We start from the raw sequence: 27,143 nt of genomic DNA on the forward strand, positions 1-27,143 counted from the left end.
TTTTCTGCTCCATTGATTCTATTGTCTTAACTTCTCTTCTTCTCACTTTCCTTTAACTTCCTCCTTAAATTTCCAGTTGTCCTCTCCCCCACTACTCAGTTTAAACACAAGGGTTTTTTGAGAACATGTGGGCAACACATTGGCATCCACTGGTTCACATTGATGCCTCACAGTGCCAGGGACCTGGGTTTGATTCCAGCCTTGGTAACTATCTGCATGGAGTTTGCACATTCTCCCTGTGTCTGGATGGGTTTCTGCTGGGTGGCCTGGTTTCCTCCCACTGTCCAAAGTTGTGGCCGGTTAGGTGAATTAGCCACGGGAAATGTGGGGTCAGGGGGATGTGGATCTGGGTGGGACACTCTTCAGAGAATCGGTGCAGACTTGTTGGGCTCCATGACCTTTACCTGTACTGCAGGGATTCTATGATTCTATGACATAACAGCTAAAGATTGTGGTGTATTAGCATTTCCAGGAGGCAAGTTGCCTTCTAAAAGTTTCTTGCACAAGATCGAAGCTCACAATGTTGCCATGGCTTGAGGATAGGTGAACACAGAGAAGACATACTTGAGATTAATGGGTCTTTTTCAAGACGGAAATGCACAACCAATGGAGTGTCTCCAGGAGAAGTCCTAGGGTTTCAATGACTGGTTGGAGCAAAATGTAAGGTATCCAATATGGTGAGATAAAAACAGGAATTTGCAAAGTGGATAAAGAATTTATGGACAAACAGTTGGCAGATGGAGTTTAACTTAGGCTTGTGTGATTTACAACTAAAACTGACACAGCATGTTTGGAGATGAGCCATCTGTTTCCAGTCAGCTCGAGACAAAGAAAAATCTCAAAATCCATTATGTTAGAAGGGGTGCTGATGCTTTTAAAATTACCCATTCACCTCACATTGGAAATTCTGATGGCGGAGGGAAAGCAACATTGTCATCTTAGCAGCCTTCCAATTAGCCAATCAAGACAGACCCTCAGCACCTGTCTTTATGACATGGTTAAAATGTGAGCTTGCTGAATTGCTTATGTATACATTTCTGGTGTTCTGGGTCAGTTGTTGTTTGATGTACAGAGGGAGAGCACACCTCCTCATTAAGTTAGCAGCTTGCCTTGAACCTTCCATCTGTCTCCAAGTTGCTGGCTAGAAAGATGGACAGGTAGGTCAGGTCAACAGGGCAATACCGAGGTGCAAAACCTGCACCCATACCTCCTCCTCACTTCCATTCAAGACCCTAAAGGATAATATCAAATCCAGAAGAGATTTTCCTGCACATTCTTCCATCTAATTTACTTCATCTATTGTTCCCGATGTGGTATCCTCTACATTAGGGAGACCAAGGGCCAATTTACACAGCGGTTCAGGGAACATCTCTGATCTGCACATACCAAACAACCCCAACACCCTGTGACCAACCATTTCACCTCCCTTGCCCACTCCCCCAAGGACATGCAAATACTGGGCATCCTCCACCACCAAATCAAAGCCACCCGCCAATTGGAGGAAGAACGCCTCATCTTTCGCCTTGGGACCCTACAACTACAGGGTATTAACCTTGACTTCACCAGTTTCCAAATCTCCCCTCCCCCCAATTCATCCCAGATACAACCCTTCAACTCAGCACTGACCTCTTGACCTGTCCTAACTGTTCATCTTCCTTCCCACCTTGCCCTCACAGACCTGTCACAATCAAGTGCAGCCACCTATTCTTCCTATCTACCTTCCGTCCAGTCTGACCCACACACCCCCAACCCCCCCACCCCCTCCCCATTTATTGCTCAGCCCCCTTCTCCCTTCACATTCCTGATGAAGAGCTTATACCTGAAACATTGACTCTTCTGCTCCTCGGATGCTGCCTGACTTGCTGTGCTTTTTGTAGTGCCACACCTTTTGACTCTGGAATTAAGAGTCTACTGATGACCATGAATCAATTGTTCATTGTTGGGAAAAATAAACTTCCCTAATGTTCTTTAGGGAAAGAAACAACCATCCTTACCTGGTCTGGTCTACATGTGACTCCAAACCCAATTCAAAGTGGAAGACTCTTAACTGCCATCTGAGCAATTAGGTACAGGCAATAAATGCTGCCTGGCTAGCAACACCCTCATGCGGTGAAAGATTTTTTTTTAAAAGAAGAGAAACAAAAGTTTAAACAGAAAAGAAGACACCACAATCAGATCTACCATGATCTTATTGATTGTTGGAGCAGACTTAATGTGACCAATTAGCCTCATTCGGCACCTAATTGTTCTGTTCAGTTGTGCTTCATATTTTGAGTTGCCTCATGCTTCCATTTTATGGACATTCGCAGAACAGTTTATTCCTCCACATCTCCCACTTCCAGTCCTCCACTGTCAGGTCTTGTTTGTGAGTGGGCTGAGCTGTCAACAGATTATTCAGTCATCCAATCTGGGCTCTTGACTCATGATTCTGTGCTCAGTTTTTGGGATTAATTGGCATCCTACAGAGACAGCATTTCAATTGATTTCCTATCCATGTTGCACTTCAGTCAGTTATTCTTCCATGATGGGCTTCAGAGCAGAATCTTATTTTTACACAATAGCTTCATACACACAAACAGGCAAGGCTTTGCTCAAACACAGATACACATTTAATGATCTCTTCCCAGCAGAGATCATGCGCTGGTAATTCAGAAAGAGAAGGTTGGTTTGATCTTTTTTTTCTTCATATTCATTGGGCAATAAAACAAGCTGAGGACATTCCCCCACTCCTACCCCACCCTGGCAAATTGCCATCAGACTGAGCAAAAACTCAAAGTCAAGGTCCTCCCTAGATAATCTGTTAACAGCTCAGTGTATTCACAAACAAGCCCTGCTAGGAAATATTGATTACAACTCATTGAAATATGCTTAAGGCCAAGTCATGACATCAGGCCAAGATACAAACATTGGCCAAACATCACCATTGGTATAATGACTTCTAGAACCACTGCTATTGCCACAAAAGCCTTTTGCAACCACTCACAGCAACCACCAAACAGTACCACCACTCTGTCTTCCTTGGATCACTGCATTACTCAAAACGTACACTTACTTAATGTGATTACTGCAATCTTTCCAGCCACTGCCTCACCTTTCAACACCATGAGATTGCAGCTATAATTTGTAATAATATTCATGTGTTGTCTAAAAGTAATGCAAATGGGACACATGGATTCTGTTACAAGCACAAAAATGCAGGAGAAGCTCAGCAAATCTGCCAGTATCTGTTGCAGTTTGAGTTTGGTATGGCTCTTCTCCAGAAAATGGATTGAAAATCTCTAGTGGCTTTACTTACAACTAAACCTATGTTTACAGTAGAGTAATCTCCAAACATATGCTCTGCCTTACATACTACAGTATAGACAGCCTGTAGCCATGTGACAATATCTGAGTACTTGGCTCCTTTGCACGGATCCCTTTAAGAGATACCACTCTAAACGTAACAAAAGTACACCATGCTCTCCGGTAATGCTGTGGAGAACAATTTAGAAAGATCACAATCAGTTGTTTAATATAAGATAATTATGTTTTTAAATCTAGAAACTTTACAGCCCTTACTCACAAATCACAGGAGATGTTAATTTTAATAAGAAAGCATATTTTTTCAATTATTTCATATGAGTTGACATGTTTGGTGTTACCCTTTTTTTACAAACTGAGCTAAGCCCTCAAAAACTCACTTCTTTGGTCTTTAATCCTGCTTTTAGGCACTACACTTGCTTGCTGAAAGATGAAACTTTATCTGTCCTGTTATTTTCCTCCCTGCGAGGGACAGAGAGAGTGAATTTGGTCTACAGCAGCTGTATAAAATTGGCTTGTATCAAAATGACAGAGTTTATTCACCACACCCAATCTTCTTGACACAGCAGCTCCAAGAACAGTAGTTCAATCTCTTCCTGCAGGCCTGTTTTCAACTCTCCCTGCCATTTTTACTTGGTTTTAAATTAAATATCTAGACAATACTTTGTCAGCCAATTGAAAATAAGAACTGGCGTGGTAAAATATCAGCTCCTGTTTTGTTCTGAGCACAGTTTGCATTTTGGCAAGGATCAGATCGACATCCCTCCTCCAATCAGATTCTGCGATTATCTAATTTTTGTTCTCTGTAGTAGGTGCAAACAAACATAGGCAATTTGATCCTCAAAAAAAGCAAGATGTACGTGATAAGCATTCAGACAACAGATAAAAATAAAATTGTTGAAGCAGAACGACATAATGCATACATAAATAAACCTCTACAGAGGAGGAACAGTGAGAATAGTTGTCATAAGCAAAAAGAAACCCATCCAGTGAAACGATTATGAAACAAAGAGTATTTTCAACCTTTATCATTTGCATATATAGTTTGCATATATCATATTTTTAATATAATAGAATGTTTTGTCTATAATTGATCTTTTCCCAACGAAAGGAGCAGGATTTAAACATGAACTAGGAAGTTTTGTTGATTTCCAGGAAGGGGTTACTCTGTATATTACAGACACACGATAGTGCCATTTTCCATTTGGAATGATTTTTAGAAACTCATCTGAGTGAGACAAGTCAAAAATGAAAATAAAAGGCACTTGCAGTTTGTGTTTTCACAAAAAATATGTTGCTGTTCATTCATAAATAACTGCTCAGACACTCCTGCAAGGTGCCACATTTTTCACAGTAAACCCCATGAGAGATTTCTTACTGTGTCTTCTGTTATTTTGCATTTTAACAGGATTTTTAAATCATGTTGGATTAACGTTTCTTTGATTATTTTGTTCAGCTATCTCCACTAAGCTTCTTGTAACAAGAAATAATTAAAAGCTAGATTTACAAAATAACATCTATCATGTCCTTACATACCTATTAATTTAAGAATTGTCCAATTAAATGAAATAATTAGCTTGTTTTAGCATCCCACATGTACAGTACCTTGTAGCTGTTGTTGCTGCTGAGCATCATAGATTCTCAGTCCAAATAATGGCGGCCTTTCTTTTCGAAGCAGTGAAACATTCTTTGATATTAAATCCAATTGAAAGATTGTTCCATTTGTGTATTCAGTCCAGAAAATAAATTTTCCATAATGTGACAATCCAAAGGGATGATTCACTTCTTTCCCACCATATACTATCTGTAATATGTGTAAAACATAAAAACAAATAACATTAAAAGCTAATAGAACTTGATGGAAAAAAAGAAAACAAAGTCAGGGATGCATACATCACTGATAGTTACAAAAATCAGTGGATAAAGTGTTTTAAGTACATTTTGCAAAATTGATTATTGCTGTGCATAATGTTTTGTCTGAAATATGTATGGTGATATGATAGTATGATATAATCCAGCATTCAGTGTAATATTTTCTTCAAAGTATAGGAGATGTCAGAGGTAGGTTCTTTACACAGAGAGTGGTGGGTACGTGGAATGCACTGCCAGCAGTGGTAGTAGAGTCAGATACATTAGGGACATTCAAACGACTCTTAGATAGACACACGGATGATAGTAAAATGTAGCATACGTAGGTTAATTTGACCTTAGAGTAGGATAAAAGGTCAGCAAAACATCGAGGGCCAAAGGACCTGACTTGTGCTGTACTGCTCTATATTCCACGTTCTATGTATGTGAAATATTTAGGACAGAAATTAGGCTGCATGACTGTGTGTGCAGTGCAGACAGGGACTGTGAATGAGAGTGCAGTGGTCAGTCTGTGTGCTTGTAATGCTGAACCTGAGGCACCCCTGGTATTTGGCTCAGGGCATCATTTCCATCAGATAAAAAACTGTGGAGAATAAGGGCAGCTCATGAATGAAGTCCCTTGAAGGTTGGGCCTCATCTACTGTTACAGAAAGATGGGTGCTAGGCAAATGATTTAAGGTGTGGCGGTGGGAGCAATAACTAGTGGCTAGGATAGGTGAAGGCATCAGTGGTGGATGAGGGGCAAACAGTGATTGAGGGTGTGGGAGTACGGGATAGCAGTGGTTAGCATTTTAAATGGGAAAGTTATTAAAAACACTGCTACTATAGTTCATAAATTATACATTATTGATAGCATCTTACAAGATAGTCCCTTTCAGACCTACATGTCCATCACAAAATTAGACCTGCTTTCCTGAGTATATCCACTGGGAACAGTGCAAGCTAATCTGTTGGCTTGGTTAGCTCAGTTGGCTGGATGGCTGATTAGTGATACAAAACAGCATGATTTCAACTCCTGCACCTGCTGAGATCAATATTGCACCTCACTTGAAACAAGGTGGCCCTCTAGATAAACACACCATCAGTGGTTGTGACTTAGTGAGGAAAGTGGACTGTAGTGATTTTCATTTATAGATTGGAGTTAACCCAAGGGAAGGAAATAATGACTGTTTCACTTTATGCTCTGTACACTGTTTTTGAGTATTACTGGTGTATTTGATGGTACATTTCCAGCTGTAATGAATTACTGCCCAATATACTCGAGGGTAGATTGGCCTTTTAGCATCCAAGTAAAGGGCACTAAATAGCTAAGCAATGGTGTTTATAGTTAACGAGCCTCTTTTCTGTTCATTTGATTTAGTTTGTGCAGAATTCCATGAAACGTAACTGTTGGAAAAGTGCATCATTGAGTTCCTATCACTAAATTAATTTTAGGGGACAGTTTCCACACTGTAAGAAATCTAATCTAATCTAAAAAAAGATGGTGGGTTTTTTTAAAAAATTATTCTCTTAATTGTAAAATCTTTTTTTTTAAATTTGCATCTTAGTGCCATGAATTGCATAGTTGTTTTCAATGGCACAAAAGAAAGGGCACTCACCATTCTATCTGTGCCATTTAAAAAAATCCTTTCAATGTGATCGTAGTACGCATCACACCAATACAGTATTCCATTGTTATAGTCGAGGGTTAAACCATTTGGCCATAGCATCATTGTTGTCACAAAGAGCTGGCGATTGGAACCATCCATCCAAGCTTTCTCAATTCTTCCTGTCATGTTGTCTATTTCTTCCTCTTCCCAATCTGTCCAGTACATCCATCTGCACATAAAGCAGTAACACACATTATGTTTTTGTTGTGAACAATACACTACCGTAATAGTCAATAGTAACGTCAATTTCATGTAAAAGTTTACCCCCGATTTTTGGCCAAATATATGGAATTTTCCATATATCTTATATATAAGTCGACCCTAGTTCTTCACAGATAACAGATCAATGTTTATGAGTCAGTGTGCCAGCTGTCACTTTCCTTTCCAGCTTTCCAGTTTGCTGGTTGTTGTGTTCCATCCAGGGTTTTCAGAATTATCATAATTTTTTTTTTCTTCATTCATTTAGAAATCAATTGTACTTCTGCTATTGGTATGGTATGAATTTTGACGAGCATGAATTTCAGCCCATCAAAAGTAGTACCCATGTAATATTCGACTCCATAAAGTTTACCTTAAAAAGTAGTCAAAAATATTTGACGATTACTCGAGTATACATGGTAAGTTACATTTGATAGAGTCTCTATGCTGTGTTCTCTGAAATCTTTGACTAACAGTTCTTTTGCCATGTTTCCAAAAAGGAATAGAGTTTTGATTATCTGCATATGTGATATACAGTCGCAGTTATAACTTGCACTGAAATTCTAAATTATACAAGTCACAGATGATTTAGTATACTATATTTAAAATAATATACAGAAAGTATACAGGAACATGATAGTCATACTCTAAAGAATATTCTTAAATTTAAAAATAACTAATTACTTTACTACACACATTCAAGTTCATTCTTTCTTTGTTGTCCAAAAAATTGCTGAGGGAAAGTATAGGTTGTTTAGTCCAATAAACATATGTGTGCATTCACTTTGATTTAACATATATTTTAGGTTAACGAATGAAACCTTTAGCTATTAATAAGAGAAGTTTCATGAAAATTATATTATTTGGCTATTGAAATCTAACAGTCAAAACTGCTACAGTTTAATTTTAACAAACACTTCCTGTGAATATTTGTTGGATCTGTAAATGATAGGTTTTCTTTACACTTAAATGTTCAATATTTTTGACTGAATTAAAGAACGTATGGTCCCAATAATTATGACAAAGCTGAATGATGATAAAACGTGCTGAAGCATGCTAAGTACAGTCAGCCTGAAATTCTCTTGATGCAGCTGGAATCAGTATCTGCACAATGCTGCCTCTGGCAAGACATTATCGATCTCTCCTCCTATGCATCATATGCGTGAATCAAGTGCTGTCTCCTGAGGGACGGTAATGGGGCTAGCAGTACTGACAGCAATACCCTTGCATTCCTTTGAGAACCACTTCCCTGCTGTTGATACCACACAATACATGTACAAACTTGTACATTTATTCAATACGCATGCTTCAGCTACTGTTTCAAGAGTAAAGTACAGGGCCAGATTTTCCAAGGAGTGGCAGTCATATATAGATTGTCTCTGCTCCTTCTCTTTTATGCAATGAAAGAGTTTCACACTTCTGACAGGAGGTTCCACTCTAACAGCTCCCTCATTGTCCAGTCAGGGAAAAGCAAACAGTGCCTCTTTTCTCATAGCTGCTGGTTACAGTATTCTGAAACAAAAAGGTCCAGAATCACAGACAACCACTTTGACAGCAGCTGCCCAATGGGTCGCCAGTTGGATACAAGAGGGTAAATCAAGTCTCAGCAAATATAGAGGAAGCATGTCAGCTCTGATGTTGGGGGTATGTTGGCTCCTATGGGGCAGAGAGGGTGTTATGTCTGGCGGTGGAGGAGAGGATATCGGGTCCTGGAGCTTGACGTAAATGATCGGGTCTGGTGGGGTGGGACAGTGGTGTCAGAGTATTCAGGCTAAAAAGACTGTTGGCTGAACCATTGTGCCTCATGCAGTACCTGTTCCTTCTTCAGTCATTATTTTTTAAAAAATATACGACCAAAGTAATTTCACAGAAATCCACAATAGCAGTACTTGCTAAAGAAAGTCAGCATGGAGAAAGTGAGGACTGCAGATGCTGGAGATCAGAGCTGAAAATGTGTTGCTGGAAAAGCGCAGCAGGTCAGGCAGCATCCAAGGAGCAGGAGAATCGACATTTCGGACATGAGCCCTTCTTCAGGAATGAGGAAAGTGTGTCCAGCAGGCTAAGATAAAAAGTAGGGAGGAGGGACTTGGGGGAGGGGCGTTGGAAATGCGATAGGTGGAAGGAAGTCAAGGTGAGGGTGATAGGCTGGAGTGCGGGTGGGGCGGAGAGGTCAGGAAGAAGATTGCAGGTTAGGAAGGCGTTGCTGATTTCGAGGGTTGGGAGTGAGACAAGATGGGGGAGGGGAAATGAGGAAACTGGAGAAATCAGAGTTCATCCCTTGTGGTTGGAGGGTTCCTAGGCGGAAGATGAGGCGCTCTTCCTCCAGCCATCGTGTTGCTATGGTCTGGCGATGGAGGAGTCCAAGGACCTGCATGTCCTTGGTGGAGTGGGAGGGGGAGTTAAAGTGTTGAGCCATGGGGTGGTTGGGTTGGTTGGTCCGGGTGTCCCAGAGGTGTTCTCTGAAATGTTCTGCAAGTAGGTGGCCTGTCTCCCCAATATAGAGGAGGCCACATCGGGTGCCCCAATATAGAGGAGGCTACATCAGGTGCCCCAAGTCAGCATGTCTGGCAGCATCTGTGGAAAGAAAACACTGCCATTTCTCTCACAGATGCTATCAGACTGCTCAGTTTCTTCAGCAATTTCTGTTTCTGTGTGTCTCAGATAGGGTGATTGAGTCATAGAGATGTACAACATGCAAAAGACCCTTCAGTCTGATCTGTCTATGCTGACCAGATGTCCTAAATTAATCTAGTCCCATTTGTAGGCATTTGGCCCATATCCCTCTATAACTTTCCTATTCGCATCCCCATTCAGATGGCTTTTAAACTGTTATACCAGCCTCCGTCACTTCCTCCAGAGACAAAAAACTCTAGATATTGGAATCCAAAGTAGACAGGCAGGAGGCTGGAAGAACACAGCAATCCAGGCAGCATCGGGACGTCCTAAAGAAGGGTTACACCTGGAACATCAACTTCTCCACCTCCTGATGCTGCCTGCTTGCTGTGTTTTTTCAGCCCATCACTTTGTCCCTCATCTCATTCCATACACGCACCACCCGCTGCATGAAAAGATTGCCCCTTAAGTCCCTTTAAAGTCTTTTCCTTCCCACCTTAAACCTATGCCCTCTAGTTTTGGACTCACCCAGCCTTGTCTATTTACCATATCTAATCCCTTCATGATTTTATAAACATAAGGTCGACCTCAACCTTGTCTCCAGTATCCAAAGCTCTTTGTTTTATTTCTTACATAGGAATCAATGTTTTGTTTTTGGTCATTCGCTTTCATTTTATTTCAACTCTTGCAGCCTTTATTGCTTGGCAAAGAGTTTCTTTTTAAATAAAAAATGAATTTCCTCATGTTGAATCTACGTATGGTCACTATTCATCGATGAGAATTGGAAAGGATTGTTTGTAGACTATTTAAACACAAGGGATATCATTACTCAGAGAGCTCTTGTGGTATGGTGACCCTATCTTTGGGCTAAGAAAACACTTTGGTTCAAGCCCACCTGCTTCAAAGATGTAGTATAATATATCTAAACTATGTGAGTTATTCATACTTCATAATTCAATTTGTTTCTATTTTACTAATGATATCCACATTTCAGCAAAGATCACTCATCTAAATCTGGGTGACTCTCATTTACTAAGGCAATTGTGATACCCTCTTTAGTTTCAATATGCCTAACTTGGTAAGCGCCAACGGTCAAAAGGGTGGATTTCCTGTTTTATTTGGCTTAGTTACAACCTGCATAAGCTTACTTCACCAGTGAGGATGATTGTGAAGATCTATCATAGATCTTGTCAATGATTTTACGAAACAATTATTATTTATTTTAATTGCTTTGTAATTATGCTCTGAATTGAGCAAATATGATGGTAGATTTCTAACATGAAATCAGCAAATCCAAAGTGTCCCAATGATTTCAGCATTGCACACTTTTCACTGTACTTTCTTGAGTACACGTGAGATTAAAGCAAATTCTAATTCCATCAAAAATAAGACCATAAGACATAAGAGCAGAAATTAGGCCATTTGGCCCATTGAGTCTGTTCTTCCATTTAAACATGGCGGATAGGTTTTGCAACCCCATTTTCCTGTTTTCTCCCAGTAACCTTTCATTCCCTTGACAATCAAGAACCTATCTATCTCAGTCTAAAATATACTCAATGACCTGACCTCCACAGTCTTCTGTGGCAATTAATTCCACAGCTTTACCACTCTCTAGCTGAAGAACTTTCTACTTATCTTCATTCTAAAAGGTCTTCTCTTTACTCGAAGGTTGTGTCGTTGGGTCCTCGTATCTCGTGCGAATAGCAACATCTTCCCAATGTCCACTTTGTCCAGGTCATTCAGTATTCTGTTTCAATTCGATCCGCCCTCATCGTTTAAAACTCCATCGTGTATAGTCCAGAATCCTCAAACATTCCTCACATGTTAAGCCTTTCATTCCTGGGATCATTCTTGGGAAAGTCCTCTTGACTTGCTCCACGGTTAATACATCTTTCCTTAGGTACGGGACCCAAAATTGCCTGTAATACTCTAAATGTGGTCTGACCTGAGCTTTACAAAGCCTCAGAAATACATCCCTGCTTTTATATTCTCGTCCTCTCAAGATGAATAATGACATTGTATTTGCCTTCTTAACTACCAATTCAAACTGCAAGTTTACTTAAGAGATACCAGGACTAGGACTCACTTTGCATTTCAGATTTCTGAATCTTCTCCCCATTTAGAAAATTCTTCCTACCAAAGTGCATGATGTTATATTTCATCTGCCACTTCTTTGCCCGTTCACTTAACCTGCCTGAATATTTCTGCAGCTTCCCTGCCTCCTCAACATTACCTGCTACTCGACTGATCTTTGTATCATCTGCCAACTTAGCCAGAATGCACTCAGTTCCTTCATCCAGATCGTGGTGATCCTAACAGCAACCCTAACAAGTACATTGGAATTACTTCCAAACTCACAATAAGCTGATACAAGTCCACAAATTTTGGATCTGCTTCAGTAATAATGGGTCATGATGCTACTATTTACATATTCTGACTGGCAGAATTTGAGTTTAGTTTTATGTATTCATTTTTTTTGCATTTTCTTTCCCATTCCTAATAGTTTTAAAGAAGTAGCTTACAAGCTGCCATCCCTTAAAGTATAGTAATTCCCATAAAAATAAGATACCTTCAAGACAGTTTGATGATACCATGACCATGGTCTCATGTAAAAACTCTCCATCTGACTTTCTGTGCCTTCACTTGGTATTCAACCTGCCAGCCAGTCAGGCAATCAATTATTTATGTAATTTAATGGTAATATAACTACTTAAAATTCATTGTGGGATGAGGGCATTGCTGGCATTTATTGTCCATCCAACTTAAGAGCCAACTGCATTGGTGTGGGTCTGGAGTCACATGTGGGATTGAACCCATGTCACCATAACTTTGCTTGGGTCTTTGGATAAACAAGGCAGAAGTGGTTACTTCAGATGCTGCAGATTAGAGTCAAGATTAGAGTGGTGCTGGAAAAGCACAGCAGGTCAGGCAACATCTGAGGAGCAGGAAAATCAATGTATCGATGAAGGGCTTTTGCTTGAAACATCGATTTTCCTGCTCCTCAGATGCTGCCTGACTTGCTGTGCTTTTCTAGCACCACTCTAATCTTGACTCTTAGGATTAACAGTCCAGTGATCATACCACTCAGCCATCAACTTCCGTCTTGAACGTATAACAGATTGTTTTTGTAAGTGTGAGAAAATATAGTGTGCATAGTTAGTTGTTAATAAATTTCCAGATATCTGACTCAGTAAAAACAACTCCCTGTATTACATGTCATATAGGGCAGCATATAGAAAACAATAAAGCACATTAGATAGGAAGAGAATTCCAGAATTTTGATACAATATCAAAGAAGGAAAAGCAATATACACAAAATCAGGATGAAATATTGCTTGGAGATGTGCTTGCAGCTAGTGCTCCATATATCTGGTTGACCTAATTGTTCAAGATTTTGTTGATGACATTGTGGTAATGACAACACCAGTTTTTATCAATATAGTGAGAGTTTTACTGAGACCCTGCTCAAATGACCCTGCTTCAGTATTCACCATTGAGAGGGACCTTGACATTTCTAAGGACAGCGTGAAACAGACTCATATGCTAGAACATGTTGATGTCAGGAAAGAGGATGTTTTAAAAAGTTTGAAAAACTTAATAATAAGTAAATCCCCCGGGCCAGATGGGATATGCCCTTGATTACTAAGGGAAGTGAGCTTTTCCAGTGGTACTCTTTTTGTACTATGAAACCAGATTTATATAGGGGAGCATATAGAAAACAATAAAGCACATTAGGTAGGAAGATCATTCTAAAACTTTGCTACAGTGTCAATAACAGAACAGTAACATATTCCAAATCAGGATGAAATATTGCTTGGAGATGTCCTTGCAGCTAGTGCTCTATATATCTGGTTGACCTTATTGTTCAAGATTTTGTTGATGGCCTTGTGGTAATGACAGCACCAGTTTTTATCCATACAGTGAGATCTTTACTGAGAACATGCTCAAATGTATTGGATAGAATCTCCAGGGTCATGTATGAAATTCTCCAGAACACTATGTGGTTGGAAATCTGTTCACCTTGTTATAAAATCGCTGTGATTTAAAAGAAAAGAACAGAAACAAGACATCATTGAGTTCTGTTCAATTTTCCTGTCACTACTCCAGTGGACAGTGAGGACGCAAAGATCATTGCAGCAGCAATCTCTTCCCTAAGGAAACCCAGGGTATATCTATCTGCCTAGGAACCCTCCAACCACAAAGGATGAACTCGGATTTCACCAGTTTCCTCATTTCCCCTCCCCCCACCTTGTCTCAGTCAAATCCATCGAATTCAGCACCACCTTCCTAACCTGCAATCTTCTTCCTGACCCCTCCGCCCCCACTCCAGTCTGACCTATCACCCTCACCTTGACCTCTTTCCACCTATCACATTTCCAACGCCCCTCCCCCAAGTCCCTCCTCCCTACCTTTTATCTTAGCCTGCTGGACAAACTTTCCTCATTCCTGAAGAAGAGCTTATGCCCGAATAGTCGATTCTCCTGTTCCCTGGATGCTGCCTGACCTGCTGCGCTTTTCCTGCAACACATTTTCAGCTCTATATCTATCTGCCCCAGGCTTCTTACGGGAGAGGGAGAGCAACCAGAAGTAGTGCCAGATGATTGGAGGGTGGCAAATGTTATACCTTTGTTCAAGAAAGGGAATAGAGACAATCCTGGGAATTATAGACTAGTCAGTCTTAAGTCAGTGTTGTGCAAAATATTGGAGAGGATTCTGAGAGACAAGATTTATGATTACTTGGAAAACCATAGTTGGAAAGGGAGGAGGACCTGAAAAAAGAATATAGGGAGTTAGATTGGATGCTAGAAGGCAGAGTAGTAATCTCAGGGTTGCTACCGATACTCCAGGCTAGTGAGGCAAGGAAAAGAGAGCAAGTGCAGATGAACACATGGCTGCAGGGCTGGTGTAGGAAGGAGGGCTTCAGATATGTGGATCATTGGAATATATTCTGGGGAAGTTAGGACCTGGACAAGGAGGATGTGTTGTACCTGAACTGGAGGGGCATTAATATCCTGGGTGGGAGGTTTGCTCGATCTCTAGTTGAAAGTTTGTTAGTTGAAACAAGATTGGCAGGGGGGCGGAATCCCTGAGCTACGAATCAAATGATGAAGGAGCTAATGAACGGCCAGATACAGCATGCAGAGAATTTGTGAGGAGGGATAGACACTTGATAGGGCAAAGGTGCAATCAGTGTGATGGGTTGAAGTGTGTCTATTTTAATACAAGAAGTATCAGGAATAAGGGTGATGAACTCAGAGCATGGATCAATACTTCGAACAATAATGTTGTGGACATTACGGAGACTTGGATATCACAGACGCAGGAATGGTTGTTGGATGTTCCAGGATTTAGATATTTCAAAAGGTTTAGGGAGGAAGGCAAAAGACGTGGTGGGGACTGGGGGGTGGGGGTTGTGGTGGCATTGATAATCAGTGATAGTATCACAGGGGCAGAAAGGAAAATCAACAAGGAGGGTTTGTCAACAGAGTCAGTATGGGTGGAAGTCAGAAACCGGAAAGGAGCAGTCACTTTATTGGAATTTCCTACAGGCCCTCCAATAGCAACAGAGACACAGAGAAGCAGATTTGGAGGAAGATATTGGAAATGTGTAGAAGTAAAAAGGTTGTTGTCACGGGTGACTGTAATTCCCCAATATTGATTGGAATCTTCTTAGTTCAAATAGCTTGGATGGAGCAGTTTTTGTCAGGTGAGTCCAGGAAGGATTTCTGATGCAATATGTAGATAGGCTGACTAGAGGGGAGGCCATATTGGATTTGGTGCTTGGCAACGAACCATGCCAGGTGTCAGATCTCTCAGTGGGGCAGAATTTTGGTGATAGTGATCACAACTCCATGACCTTTACTATACTCATGGAGGCGGATAGGAGCAGATGGTATGGGAAAGTATCTAATTGTGGCAGTGCGAATTATAATGCTATTAAGCAGGAACTGGGGTGTCTCGACTGGGAACAGATGTTCTCAGGGAAATGCATGACAGAAATGTGGAGGTTGTTTAGGAAGACCTGCTGATAGTGCTGGACAAGTTTGTCCCACTGAGGCAAGGAAGAGATGGTAGGTTGAAAGAACTTTGAGTGACAAGAGATGTAGAACACCAAGTTAAGAGGAAGAAGGAAGCTTACTTAAGGTTGAGGAGGCAAGGATCAGAGATGGCTTTAGAGGGTTACAAGGTAGCCAGGAAGAAATTGAAGATTGGACTTAGGAGAGCTAGGAGGGGGTATGAGAAAGCTTTAGCAAGTAGGATGAGGGAAAACCCTAAGGTGTTTTACACTAATGTAAGGAACAAGAGGATGGCCAGAGTGAGAGTCGGGCTGATCAAGGATAATGAAGGAACTTGTGCCTGGAGTCGGAGGTAGTAGGGGAGATCCTTAATGAATACTTTGCTTCAGTACTCACTACTGAGAGGGACCTTGACATTTGTGAGGACAGTTTGGAACAGATTAATATGCTAGAACATTAATGTCAGGAAAGAGGATGTGCTGAAAACTTTGAAAAACGTAAGGATAGGTAAATCCCCTGGGCCAGACGGGATATACTCTCGGTTACTAAGGGAAGCAAGGGAAGACCTGCTGGAAAAGCGCCACCCTTTTTGTACTCTGAAACCAGTATGCAACCTGTCACATTTACATTAGTGTGTTAAATATCAAGTAGGAAGGCATTATGAATTGATGCTCAAAAGTATTCTATGGAAGTACATTAGTGGACGAATATGTTCATTTTATGATTTACAATACCTATTTCTGACATTGTCAAAATTTATTTTTTTTCTTTATACTAGATCCTCAGAAACTTGAGTTTGTTTGGTTTTATTTTAATGGAATAAGTGACTGTAAAGACTATGATTGGAAATCTTTCTTTACTGTAATGTTGTTTTGGCTAAAATCAATGAAAAGCAAGTATTGCTCTATCTAATATATACTGACAAGTGGAATTTGATTACTTAGCTGACATACCCATGGGACAACTGGAGAAACTGATTTTATTTAATAACTTATCCATCTTCAATTTTCTGTTCTGATGAAATGCTGAGAGAAAACTTATTGCTGAATGGTTCCCCAAAATAGCAATGCCAAAAAGAATTATGGCATCTGATTAAAATTAATGAGGTCACAAACTTTACCTTCAGATCACTTTTTTATTAGTTCCTAGAACAACTTTGTTTTCTGTCCTGCCACTTTTTTTTTCTTGGAAAAGTGAACAATGCATATCTATTTGTTGGTATGCAAAGTCAATTTACAATGGATCGTTTGACTGGAATCTAATTCTACAATCCATATATCAGCCAAATGAAACATGAATCACTCATACGAAGTGTACATCATTATTAGTATCCCTGTGGGCCAATAATGCAGCTTTCTCACTTGCAAAAGGGACTCAAAGTTCTTGGAATTTTGTTGATTTTAAAACAACTGTTCAATTCAATGTTGCTGTTTTTGTAAGTAGGTGATTAAAAAGTTTTAAAATATTTACAGATTTAAAAAACTAAGTCAAATTTGATTATTCTATTCATGCTTATTAATTATGTAGCTTGTGCAGTAATATTCTTGAAATGAATAGCAACAGATTTTACTCAACACAGAAGACAGTAAGAGAGGACATCTTCCCAGGCTCCAGTTCCATGTGCTTAGATGTCACTGCAACATGACTCCTTTTCCGTATTCTCAGTCACTCTATTCAAACTCAAGGTATAAACCTCCTTTGCTCTGCCACTTGGTACAACTTGATAGTTCATTTGATGTAAAAGTATGCGTACCTAAAAGTTTAATTCTAAAAACAATGACAGGAAAGGATGCAAAATAAAAACATGTAATCAGGTTAAAATACCCAAACCTTAGGCATAGATACATCAAGAGGAAGATAATCTACACCACTGCTCAGACTCTGCAGTGATGAATAAAGTGAAGAAGATGCGGTAAAAATAAACCGAGAAATGCAAGACGAACAAATGAGATTGCAGAATCATTACATCAGCTGATTTTTTAAATCGAGAAAATAAAAGAAAACTGAATGTAGGTTGCAAAAGAAACAATTTCCGTTAAAAAAACTATGATTTATCAACTTTCTATTTCGTTACTAAAAGCTTTAAACCACATCAAATGCATTGCTCTCAAATGGAATGACAGATGCAGAGATGCATGAGTAAACTTTTATTGGTAGTAACATGGATTAGGGATATAGTTTAGACTTACAGGTGCAGTAAAGATCACAAAACAAGTCCAAAAACAAAGGAAATAAAATGTTATTTCCTTTTGTTTTCGTTAAAATGGGAGATTCTGCTTTAAACCAAGATGACTGTGCAAAGAGATGGTTGTGGTTTTAAAAGATCATGTTTACTAGATCATATTGTAAATTGTATACATGTTGCAGTCTTCCTGGAACAGCAAAAACAAAGGCAGACACCATGGAGTCCATAGATTCTGAACTAAGTGAAAATTGCTCAACAATATAGAGTGGTGCGATGGTTGAGGGCAGGCTCACAGTGCCAGGAACCCAGGGTTGATTCCACCCTCAAGCAACCTGTTGGTATGGAGTTTGCATATTTTCCCTGTGTCTGCATGGGTTTCCTCCAGGTGGTCCAGTTACCTCCTGCAGTGCAAAGATGTGCAGACTCAGTGAGTTAGCTATGGGAAGTGCAGAGTTCCAGGGGTGGGGGAAGAGTGTGGGAGAGGAAAGGGTGTGTCTGGGTGAGATGGTCAGTGTGGACTTGATGGACCGAATGGCCTGCTTTCATTCTGTAGAGATTCTGTGAATATTTTTATTGCCTCCTAACCAGGTAACCATATCTTGTTTGGGGCTAATGTAGCTGCAAACCTCCCAGCTTGGAAAGAGCAAATACTAAAAATCTCTCTGCATTTCTCTGTACAGTGTGGAGGTACCAGAAAGTCTCCAGTAAAAGTAACTATCTTATACTCACTTGCCACTGAAAATGTCCCTGTTGAAGATGGAATAAAATAGATGGAGACCCAGGAATAAATGGGTAACATTTAAAGTATCAATGATATGGGGACACAATGGCCAAAGTGGTATTATTGTCAGACTATTAACCCAGAAACTCAGCTAATATTCAAGGAACCTGGATTCAAATCCCTCCTTAGCAGATGGTAAATTTTGAATTAAATGAAAATCTGGAATGAAGGGTCTAATGATGACCATGAAATCATTGTCAATTGTCATAAAAGCCCATCTGGTTCCCTAGTCTCCTTTAGGGAAGGAGATCTGCTATCCTTAACTGTTGTAGTCTATGAGTGACTCCAGGCCCACGGCAGTTTACATATAACTGCCCTCTGGGCAATTAGGGATGAGCAATAAGTGCTGGCTTAGCCAGAGATGCCCATCACTGTGCTAGCAAGCTCAACAATATACGTCTAAAGGAATTGAAGGAAACTAAAATAAAGAACTTATCATCACCAAGTCCCCTGGTCCTGATGGACTTCATCCTAGCATCTTAAATAAATGTTATTAATCAGGCAGTGGATGTGTTGTTGTTAATTTTGAAATATTTTTGGATTCTGGAAAATTTCGAATAGCTAGTAACAAATGTAATCCCTCCCTTCAAAAGGGGAGGGAAGCAGAGGGCAGAAACCAAGAGGCCAGTAACTCTATTGTGGGGAGCATGCTGGAATCAATCACTGTTATAGTTGGTGAAAACGTGTGACCATGCTGCTCCTTTAGCAAAGTTATATTGTCCTTTTTGTTTCCCAAGAGGGTTGTAAAAGGAAGAGGTTCTGATTTGTCTGGAATAAGGGACTTTGCTAATGGCCAGCAGATGCTGCTTGAGGCAACCATCAGGGAAAAGGCTTTTCATTTAAAAAAAATTAAACACTTGTACAATGAAGGAGGAATGGCCAGTTCACCCAGTTCCAGGTTTTTGTTTTCCTGGTTTGGTTTCAGCAAGCAGTCTGGTCAAAGAAAGCTGCTGGGAAAGAAAAACTTCCCTGCTTCAATGCATGTTTCTGTCTGACTCTCGTTCTCTAACATCTCTCCTGTAAGAACCTGTGTTTGAATTTACCAGGTTTGTCAAGGGGTGTTGCAGGAAATTGGAACAGCTCCTTTGTTAAGTTGTAGGACTATCGTGTCAGTTAGGTTTTCAAATAAGTGTTATTCTAAATTCTGTTTTCTTTTGCTTGTGTTTCATTCAGTGGTGTGGAAATTTTTGTTTACTTGAAACCAAGTAGTTTTACCAGCTGCATCACTCCTAGAATATCCAACTTATATCTGCCTAAAACAACTAAGAAAGTTATAGTCTGGGCTACCTTCTTGAAATGTTTTGAGGGGGTCTGGCCTAGTCCTTAACAAACTTAAGGTAATTAGAAAGACTCAGCCTGACTCACATGGAAAACCATGCTTCTGAAGCAGTAAAATGTGATATGGATAAAAAGGCATCGTTCAGTTTTCCTTTGACTAATACAATTTTCACACCAGTTTCTCAAATGAAACAAAGAATGCATCCAAGGGCCTGTACAGACTTAAACATTACCTCACCTGACTCTAGATTATAATTAATATATTTTCTGTCATAGTATGCATTATCGTTTCATGTCCCCATCTTATTTTAAAATTGCCACATTCTAAGTTTGATCATGCTCTATCTCCTTCTTTATTCTTTTTCAACTAAAAATCTAGATTTCTTGTTTTGTTTTCCATTTCCATCCTCCTCCTTTTCTCCTCATGCTCAAATTACTACAACAATAGTTCAATATGAACTGACTCCTATTTCTTACTATTTTCGATAGTTAGTCATTGTTGTACAATTCTTACAATTATTTATGCTGCCTTAGCCCTGCCTGTTTGGCAATTCCACTTCTAATTTACTTGCCAATTCAATTAACTGACTTTTGTGACCTTTGTAAGTTCATCAGGGTCATCTGTTTCACTTGCAGCAATGCTTTAGCAATCTGTAATGTCACCTTATTTTTGACTGTAACAAACCTGGAGTTTCCTTCTTTTCCTTTCTTACCTACTAACTCCAGGCCTGATATGATATATACATCTAATCTGGACAAGCCCCCCAAACTTTGTCACAACTCACTGGGCTACTTTCAGAAAACAGAACTCTAATATTCTCAGAGCTATCACAAATGTGAAAACAATTTTGCCAAATGATCAAAAGTCCCCAAATTACCTAATACTCTGAGTATTCTGAAATATCTCCCTTAAATGTCTGCCATTGCTTCTCTATTGTTCTACCCCCAGTTCAGTACCCAGTTCACTTCAGTTATCTCAGCTTTCATGCGCACTTATTTACTCTTAAATAAGTTTAAAGTACTTGTCCTCGACTGGATCTTCTCTCTTTCAAAATGCATGTAAAATCCAATCATATTGTGGTTGTCATTGACCAGGCGTGCTTCACTTGTGTTCCTTAAATGAACTTGGATCATGACACAAGACTGAGCTTAGCATATATACTTTGTGACAGATTCTAGAATGGGCTTCTCTCAGAAACTATGTGGACAGCAATCAATGAACATCTCGTCCAGCCAATTGTATTTTTCCAGCTTACACGTGCATATGCCAGAATGGGCTGCATGTCAGGCTGAATGGGTGATCAAGTGAGGTTAGTTTGGTGGCCTGGGAAGGGAAGAGAGAATGGGGGAATGGAGGAAGAGACAGTTGTTGAATTTTCGGTACTTTAGGAGTGGTCAGGAAAGGGAAGATAATGAATGGGGTTTAGAGATGTGTGGATCTGATGGTAATAGGAGAGGGGGATCCAGTGGGGTGGGGTTTGTGTCAGGACAGGTAGTGCTTGGTTTCATTGGGGGGTTGAGGGGCAGGTCTCAGTGCTGAGTCATGGATGAAGTTTAATAGTTACTCAGGAGTTAGAGTGAGTTTTTGAGCCTCTAAACTTTCCTGTGTAACTATAAAGCTTAGGTGAGCCATAGCCCTTTAAAATTCTCCCACATTAAGAAGCTTTCTTGAAGAATACCAGATGCAGGAGAATTGCCTATCTGAATTTCCAATTTCCCACATAATTCCGTCAAAATTAAGTGTGTCAGAATCTTCATATGGTCTAGATATATAACTCAAGTCAACACTCAATCGAGCGCATATGAAACCAACATGTTGAAATCCTTCAATATCACTCTGATCATAATTTGAATCACTTAACCTATGCGTCCTACAGTCTGGTTAAGTAACATTATTATGCAAATCTTATTTGCCTTCATCAATGTTATCTGTAGCATCAGTAACATTAGCATCATCATTTCACAACTAGTTTTCCTCAGTATTGTTAATGGCCTTTGATATTCCATAATTTAGAAACTAATTTTCTAAAGAATGGATTCAAATTCATTTCCTGTGTTTTTGACCCATCAAACAATGGGTTTAATTTTATCTCTTGAAATCAAGACAACTGGGAATATGTGAAATCAGATGTCATGACCATAGGTTACACAACATTAAAATGCAAACCTCTCATTTGACAGTTATTAAAATTAGCAGCTTGGCCACTAAGTTTAAAAATCTAATTAAAGGTCAGTTGGAACAAATCAACAATAATAAGTCTCCCATGCCAGAGTATGGTGGCTGAACAGACAGCGTGGTTGTTGTGAGTTACTTTTTTTATCAGTGTTGCAAAGGATATAAAGGCTGCAAGTGGCACATTGGCTGAATTTAGCAGAACAGTGTTTGAAGATTTTTTTTGCATTGCTAATTTATCTTTTCTTTACTTTTCAAGCTGCATCAGGCATTCTCTTTGGGAGGTAAGCGAAATGCTGCAAATAAAATTATGCACTACAGAACTTGTGCTAGAAACCACTCTCCCCTCCATTACATTAGGGACTGCTCCCCCAGTGAGGAAGAGAGAAGGCGAAAGAGGAGTGTAAGTGGTGAGGGACAAATTTTTCTCGTGGTACAGAACTTGTTCAACCAGCTACTGAGCTAGGGCCTGCAAAGGGGAGACCGGCAAAAAAAAAACAGATGCCATTCAAAACTAGGAGAATGCACTTTCCTTCAAACATAGTGTATTTACCAAGGGCTATGTGCATAATCATGTCAGCAGTGTCTGAGGAGACTCTGTTTCTCCAGAGACACCTTCATATCAATTTGTGACATGCTAGCTAAGGTGTGGCATCAAGTTATGTCAATAGATGCTGAATTTTTTTCATCATAATGTTTTTCCAGGCATCAACTTAAGGCTTGCATGAGATATTGTATCCAACAATGCAGCACTGTATCAAGATGTTCACAGATGATCCATGAGTTTATCCTATTTAGTAAGGAGAACACCAATTAGACTGAAAGAGTCAGAGGTTTTGGGGATGTTGCCATATTTTCAAAGATCCAAGACCACAGCCGTGGACATTCAAATATCTCCCGTACAATCAGGATCATTTGTAAATAGGAAAGGATATGAACAATAAGAGAAGTGCAGGAGGAAATCAGCATCTGTAGAAAGAAAGCAGTCCAGTCAACATTTCAAGTCCAGTGACCCTTCGTCAAACCTCCACAATTGGAAAGGCACCCAAAAGCCCAGCAGCATAATTAATGCAATGAAGACTGGATGATTGCATTGGAAAAGTGGCTTGAGTCATGTCAGACCGTGCATCATGAATCTCACTCAAGAGAACACTTTGACTGAAAACAGGAAAGTTCTGCCCTGGGTGATTTTGTTTTTGGTATCAATATTTATGAAAGAAAGCCTGCAATCAACATAGCAACTGAGATTTCAGTCAGTCTCAGAGTAAGTCTGCAAGACTTTGATAACATCCCAAGGCTGCAATCAAAACAAAACAGTGTTGCTCTGTAGAGTTCAGGTCACATCAGAGAATTGTGGAGAAAATGAAATTTTAATATGGAATCCATTATTCAAAGAGTTAGGGACAAGTCATGGGTGCCATTCAGTTATTATATGACACTGGGCTTTCCACTTCACTCATGAGACAGTTGGTTTTGTTTTGATGTTCCAGCTTTATCCTTTCCCCACCTTTCACAGGCAAAAAAGAAAAAAAAAACAATCCTGACATATTGCAGATCGGTATTTGTTTCTTGGCGTGGAAATAAACAGACAAAAACAGTGATAAACCTTCCCTGAAGCTAGATTTATGCCTGTCATGGCATTTGCACTTCATACAAAGAAAATTTGGATGATGATTTTCAAGAATGCCGACCCTTTCAGGCAATCTGCCAAGTCCAATATTTTACTGACAGCATAGGAAGAGCTGCAAAATTACAAGACTGCGACAAGTACTTTACTTGTCACTAAGATTCGATAAAATTACTTTTACTGATACTTCCAGTAGCATCAAGAGGAATAGTTGCGACCAAGTAACTTTGAAAACATAAAATACTTAGCCATAAATAAAACCTCAAAACAGCCAATTTATGTGATAGTGTTCACTGCTTTTTTGAAGAAAATCATTTGGAAATAGTACCTTTCAGGAAAACAGTTGATTTTAATAAATATAGTAAAATATAGAGTAATGTAGATGCACAGCACAGAAAGAGAGAGACCTTTTGGTCCAACTCATCCATGCTGACCAGATATTCGAGATAAATCCAGTCCCATTTGGCAGCATTTGGCTCATATTCCCATAATCCCTTCCTTTTCATAAACCCATCCAGATACCTTTTAAATTGTACCAGCCTCACCACTAACTCTGGCAGCTCATTCCATACATGCACCACCCTCTGCATGAAAAAGTTGCCCTCCAGTCCCTTTTGAATCTTCCCTCTTTCACCTTAAATCTATGCCTTATAGGTTTTGCCTCCCCACCCTGACGAAAAGACCTTGTCTATTTACCATGTCCATGCCGCATGACCACCAAAACTTGCCAATGCCAACTGTATAATGGCATGGGCAGGGAAATATCAGGGTTAATAGAGTTTTTAACAAGCTCAATTGACCCTTACTTATTTATATACATATGGTGGGCTGGCTTCCAATATCAGCACTGTCCATCCTATTTAATAACAAGAGAGTTGTTGGGAAAGTGGGAGCTAGGTAAACTATTTTACATTCCCACCTGTTGGAAACACACCTGGCAGGGGCATGTAATATCCACATTAAAGGTTTGTGGCAACACACATAATTATCAAATGAGATCAAAATACAGTTGAGCACTCATATTGAAAATCGTCACAAAGATTAGTCACCTGCATTAAATAGAAGCAAGTGCCTCCAAATTCTTTCAGAAAAAAGCATTATAACAACTTACTTCAGAAATAAAATTATCAATATTTTCTTTTTGTTTGAAGTATTAAGTTCAATGTTGTCTACCCTACTCTATTGAATAAATATTGCTTTGAACAAAAGTCAAATATAAATTTCTGAAATTGCTGGAAAAACCTCAACAGGTCTGGCATCTGCGGAGAGATATCAGAATTAACATTTCAGGTCAAGTGACCCTTCATCAGAACAATAAATTTCTGTGGCACCAATTCAAGCATGCAGCTCATCTAACCATGAGTAAGCACATTCAGGGGAGGAGTTGGGAAATTGGACATTCAACTATTATTTGAAAATGTCTGAAAGCAACATAAAAATTGTGGCTGAAGCTGCCTAAAGTCAGCTATCAGGCCCTTTGAATGTGCTCATAAGGGGCTTAATGTTAGTTTGAGAGTCAAATCAGAGACTCATGTATGCTTAACATAGGTAACCTGAGATTACCAGGTCCACACACAGTCTAACCTGTAACCCTGAAAGAGTCTACCACCAAAACTGCAAAGATATTTTATAAAAATACTTACAATAATATGAACTGATCCTTCTGGCTCAACACTAAAACCTTGGATAATTCCAGCTGCAGCATGCCCCCTCGTGATAGTCTACACCCTCCTTCCAGACATACTTTAGATCCTTGACTATAATTTCAGCTGGCCAATCTTGCAGGAATTGCGCTACCAACATTACCACACACACCCTTCCTCTGCCACTGTGATTGTTCTCTGTAGGTTTCTGCCAATTCTTTTTTTTTTAAATTGAGTCAGGCTAAACAATTTGTCTTTTTCTTTCATCTGGAACGTGCACTGCTCCCAAATTGGGCCTCGCTTCATGGGTGATCCAATTTCTAGGGTAAAAAGTCAATCCAGCTGACATCCCACTGCCTCCAGTGTGTAATTTCTGCTTCTACTCATGCAGCTGAACTGGAACTGCTTTTTAAAACCTCCATTCCATTATATTTTGTGCCCATAAAAAGAACTGTTTAAGGAAACAAAAGATTTTATGGGTAATGCTACATTAGACTTTAAAAATTTTAATTGCTCATTTGCAGATTTACTGTGAAGTTACTAGAGGTCTCTGATGCGAACAAAGTCCTTTTATTAAGCAATAACAATGTACAACCCATATTAATGCACCCCATACTCCCATGGGATCATACATTATTTCTATAGGTAAAAAGAAATATTGTGAGTCCTGCACAAGGCTTACTAATTCTAACATCGGATGAAGTCTCCTGAAGCTGGTTAAAAACAGCACTCACCCATGCATAGGATCCAGAACGATGGCTCTTGGATGTGACATCTCACCTTCTACCAAAGTCTTCCTGGTCTGAGAAGCCTTCTCCAGTCTTGCTACGCTTATAGACTTCTTATAACTATCATCTGTCCAATACAAGTTATTCCCAATCCAGTCCACAGCGATGCCTTCAACATTATCCACACCTGGAAATTAAAATTGAAAATGATGACAACATTTGAGAGGTAAAATGGCATTTGGTTGACATGGCAGGGTGAGTCTGTCATACATCTCACCCTATGACCACCTCTTGAACCATTTTAAAATGAGGGGTACAGCTCCTGTGCACAAATTAGCTTCGGTGATGCTCTTATCAAAGAGTTGTTATCTCTCTGCAGTTCAAAGGTGATAATATGCACCAAGTTGGCACATGACATAGATTAGAAAAAATATACTTAGCATTGTTGGATCAGAAAAGATTAATTAGCTTCCTTTTAACATAATGGCGATGGTCTCAGGCATTGCAGTTCTGGACATCTAGTTTTTGCTACTGTCTAATGGACAAAAAACTAAAAGACATTGATAAAAAATAATTGGTTTGCAATGCAGAGTGATGCCAACACCCCTGGTTCAATTCATGCACTGGCTGAGGTTACCATGAAGAACTCTCCTTCTCAACCTCTCCCCTCACATGAGGTGTGGTGACCCTCAGGTTAAACTACCACCAGTCGTCTCTGTCTCTAATGAGAGAGCAGCCCCTTGGTCTGGTAAGTCTATGGCATCTTTATTTAACCATTTATATGGAAATAGAATGAAAAATGCTGAAAACAAAATTTTGGTGACATTAAATATTTTTGAAACAAGCATCTTGAAGTCATATGTCCCAACAAACCCTTCTCTCACTCAAGTGATTTAGATCCTCGACTTTTTTTCTCTGTTCACAGAAATTCTAATTGTTTCACAAATGCATTTTTCTTAATGCCTTCTTCGGTTACAGATGTCATTAACAAGACCAAAATTTAAGAAGATGATGATTATTGTATAAGAAAGTTACAGCATGAAGGAGTTTAATGACATCATGAGATAGGCCCCAACCATCAG

General features: G+C 39.6%; 1 protein-coding gene across 1 annotated transcript in view; it reads right to left on the reverse strand.

Moving 5' to 3' along the window:
- Positions 1–27,143, reverse strand: part of LOC122551725 (low-density lipoprotein receptor-related protein 1-like) — a 1,910,187-nt gene that overhangs the window by 906,855 nt on the left and 976,189 nt on the right. The window contains exons 12-14 of the mRNA XM_043694091.2: positions 26,068–26,248; positions 6,768–6,987; positions 4,906–5,104 (exon numbers count right to left, since the gene is read on the reverse strand). Coding sequence (XP_043550026.2) covers positions 4,906–5,104; positions 6,768–6,987; positions 26,068–26,248 — 600 coding nt within the window. The remainder of the gene's footprint in view (positions 1–4,905; positions 5,105–6,767; positions 6,988–26,067; positions 26,249–27,143) is intronic.

Source organism: Chiloscyllium plagiosum, unplaced genomic scaffold (genome assembly GCF_037043375.1).
Source record: "Chiloscyllium plagiosum isolate Xiang-an unplaced genomic scaffold, Cpla_swu_hap1 HiC_scaffold_7, whole genome shotgun sequence".
NCBI classification, from domain to species: domain Eukaryota; kingdom Metazoa; phylum Chordata; class Chondrichthyes; order Orectolobiformes; family Hemiscylliidae; genus Chiloscyllium; species Chiloscyllium plagiosum.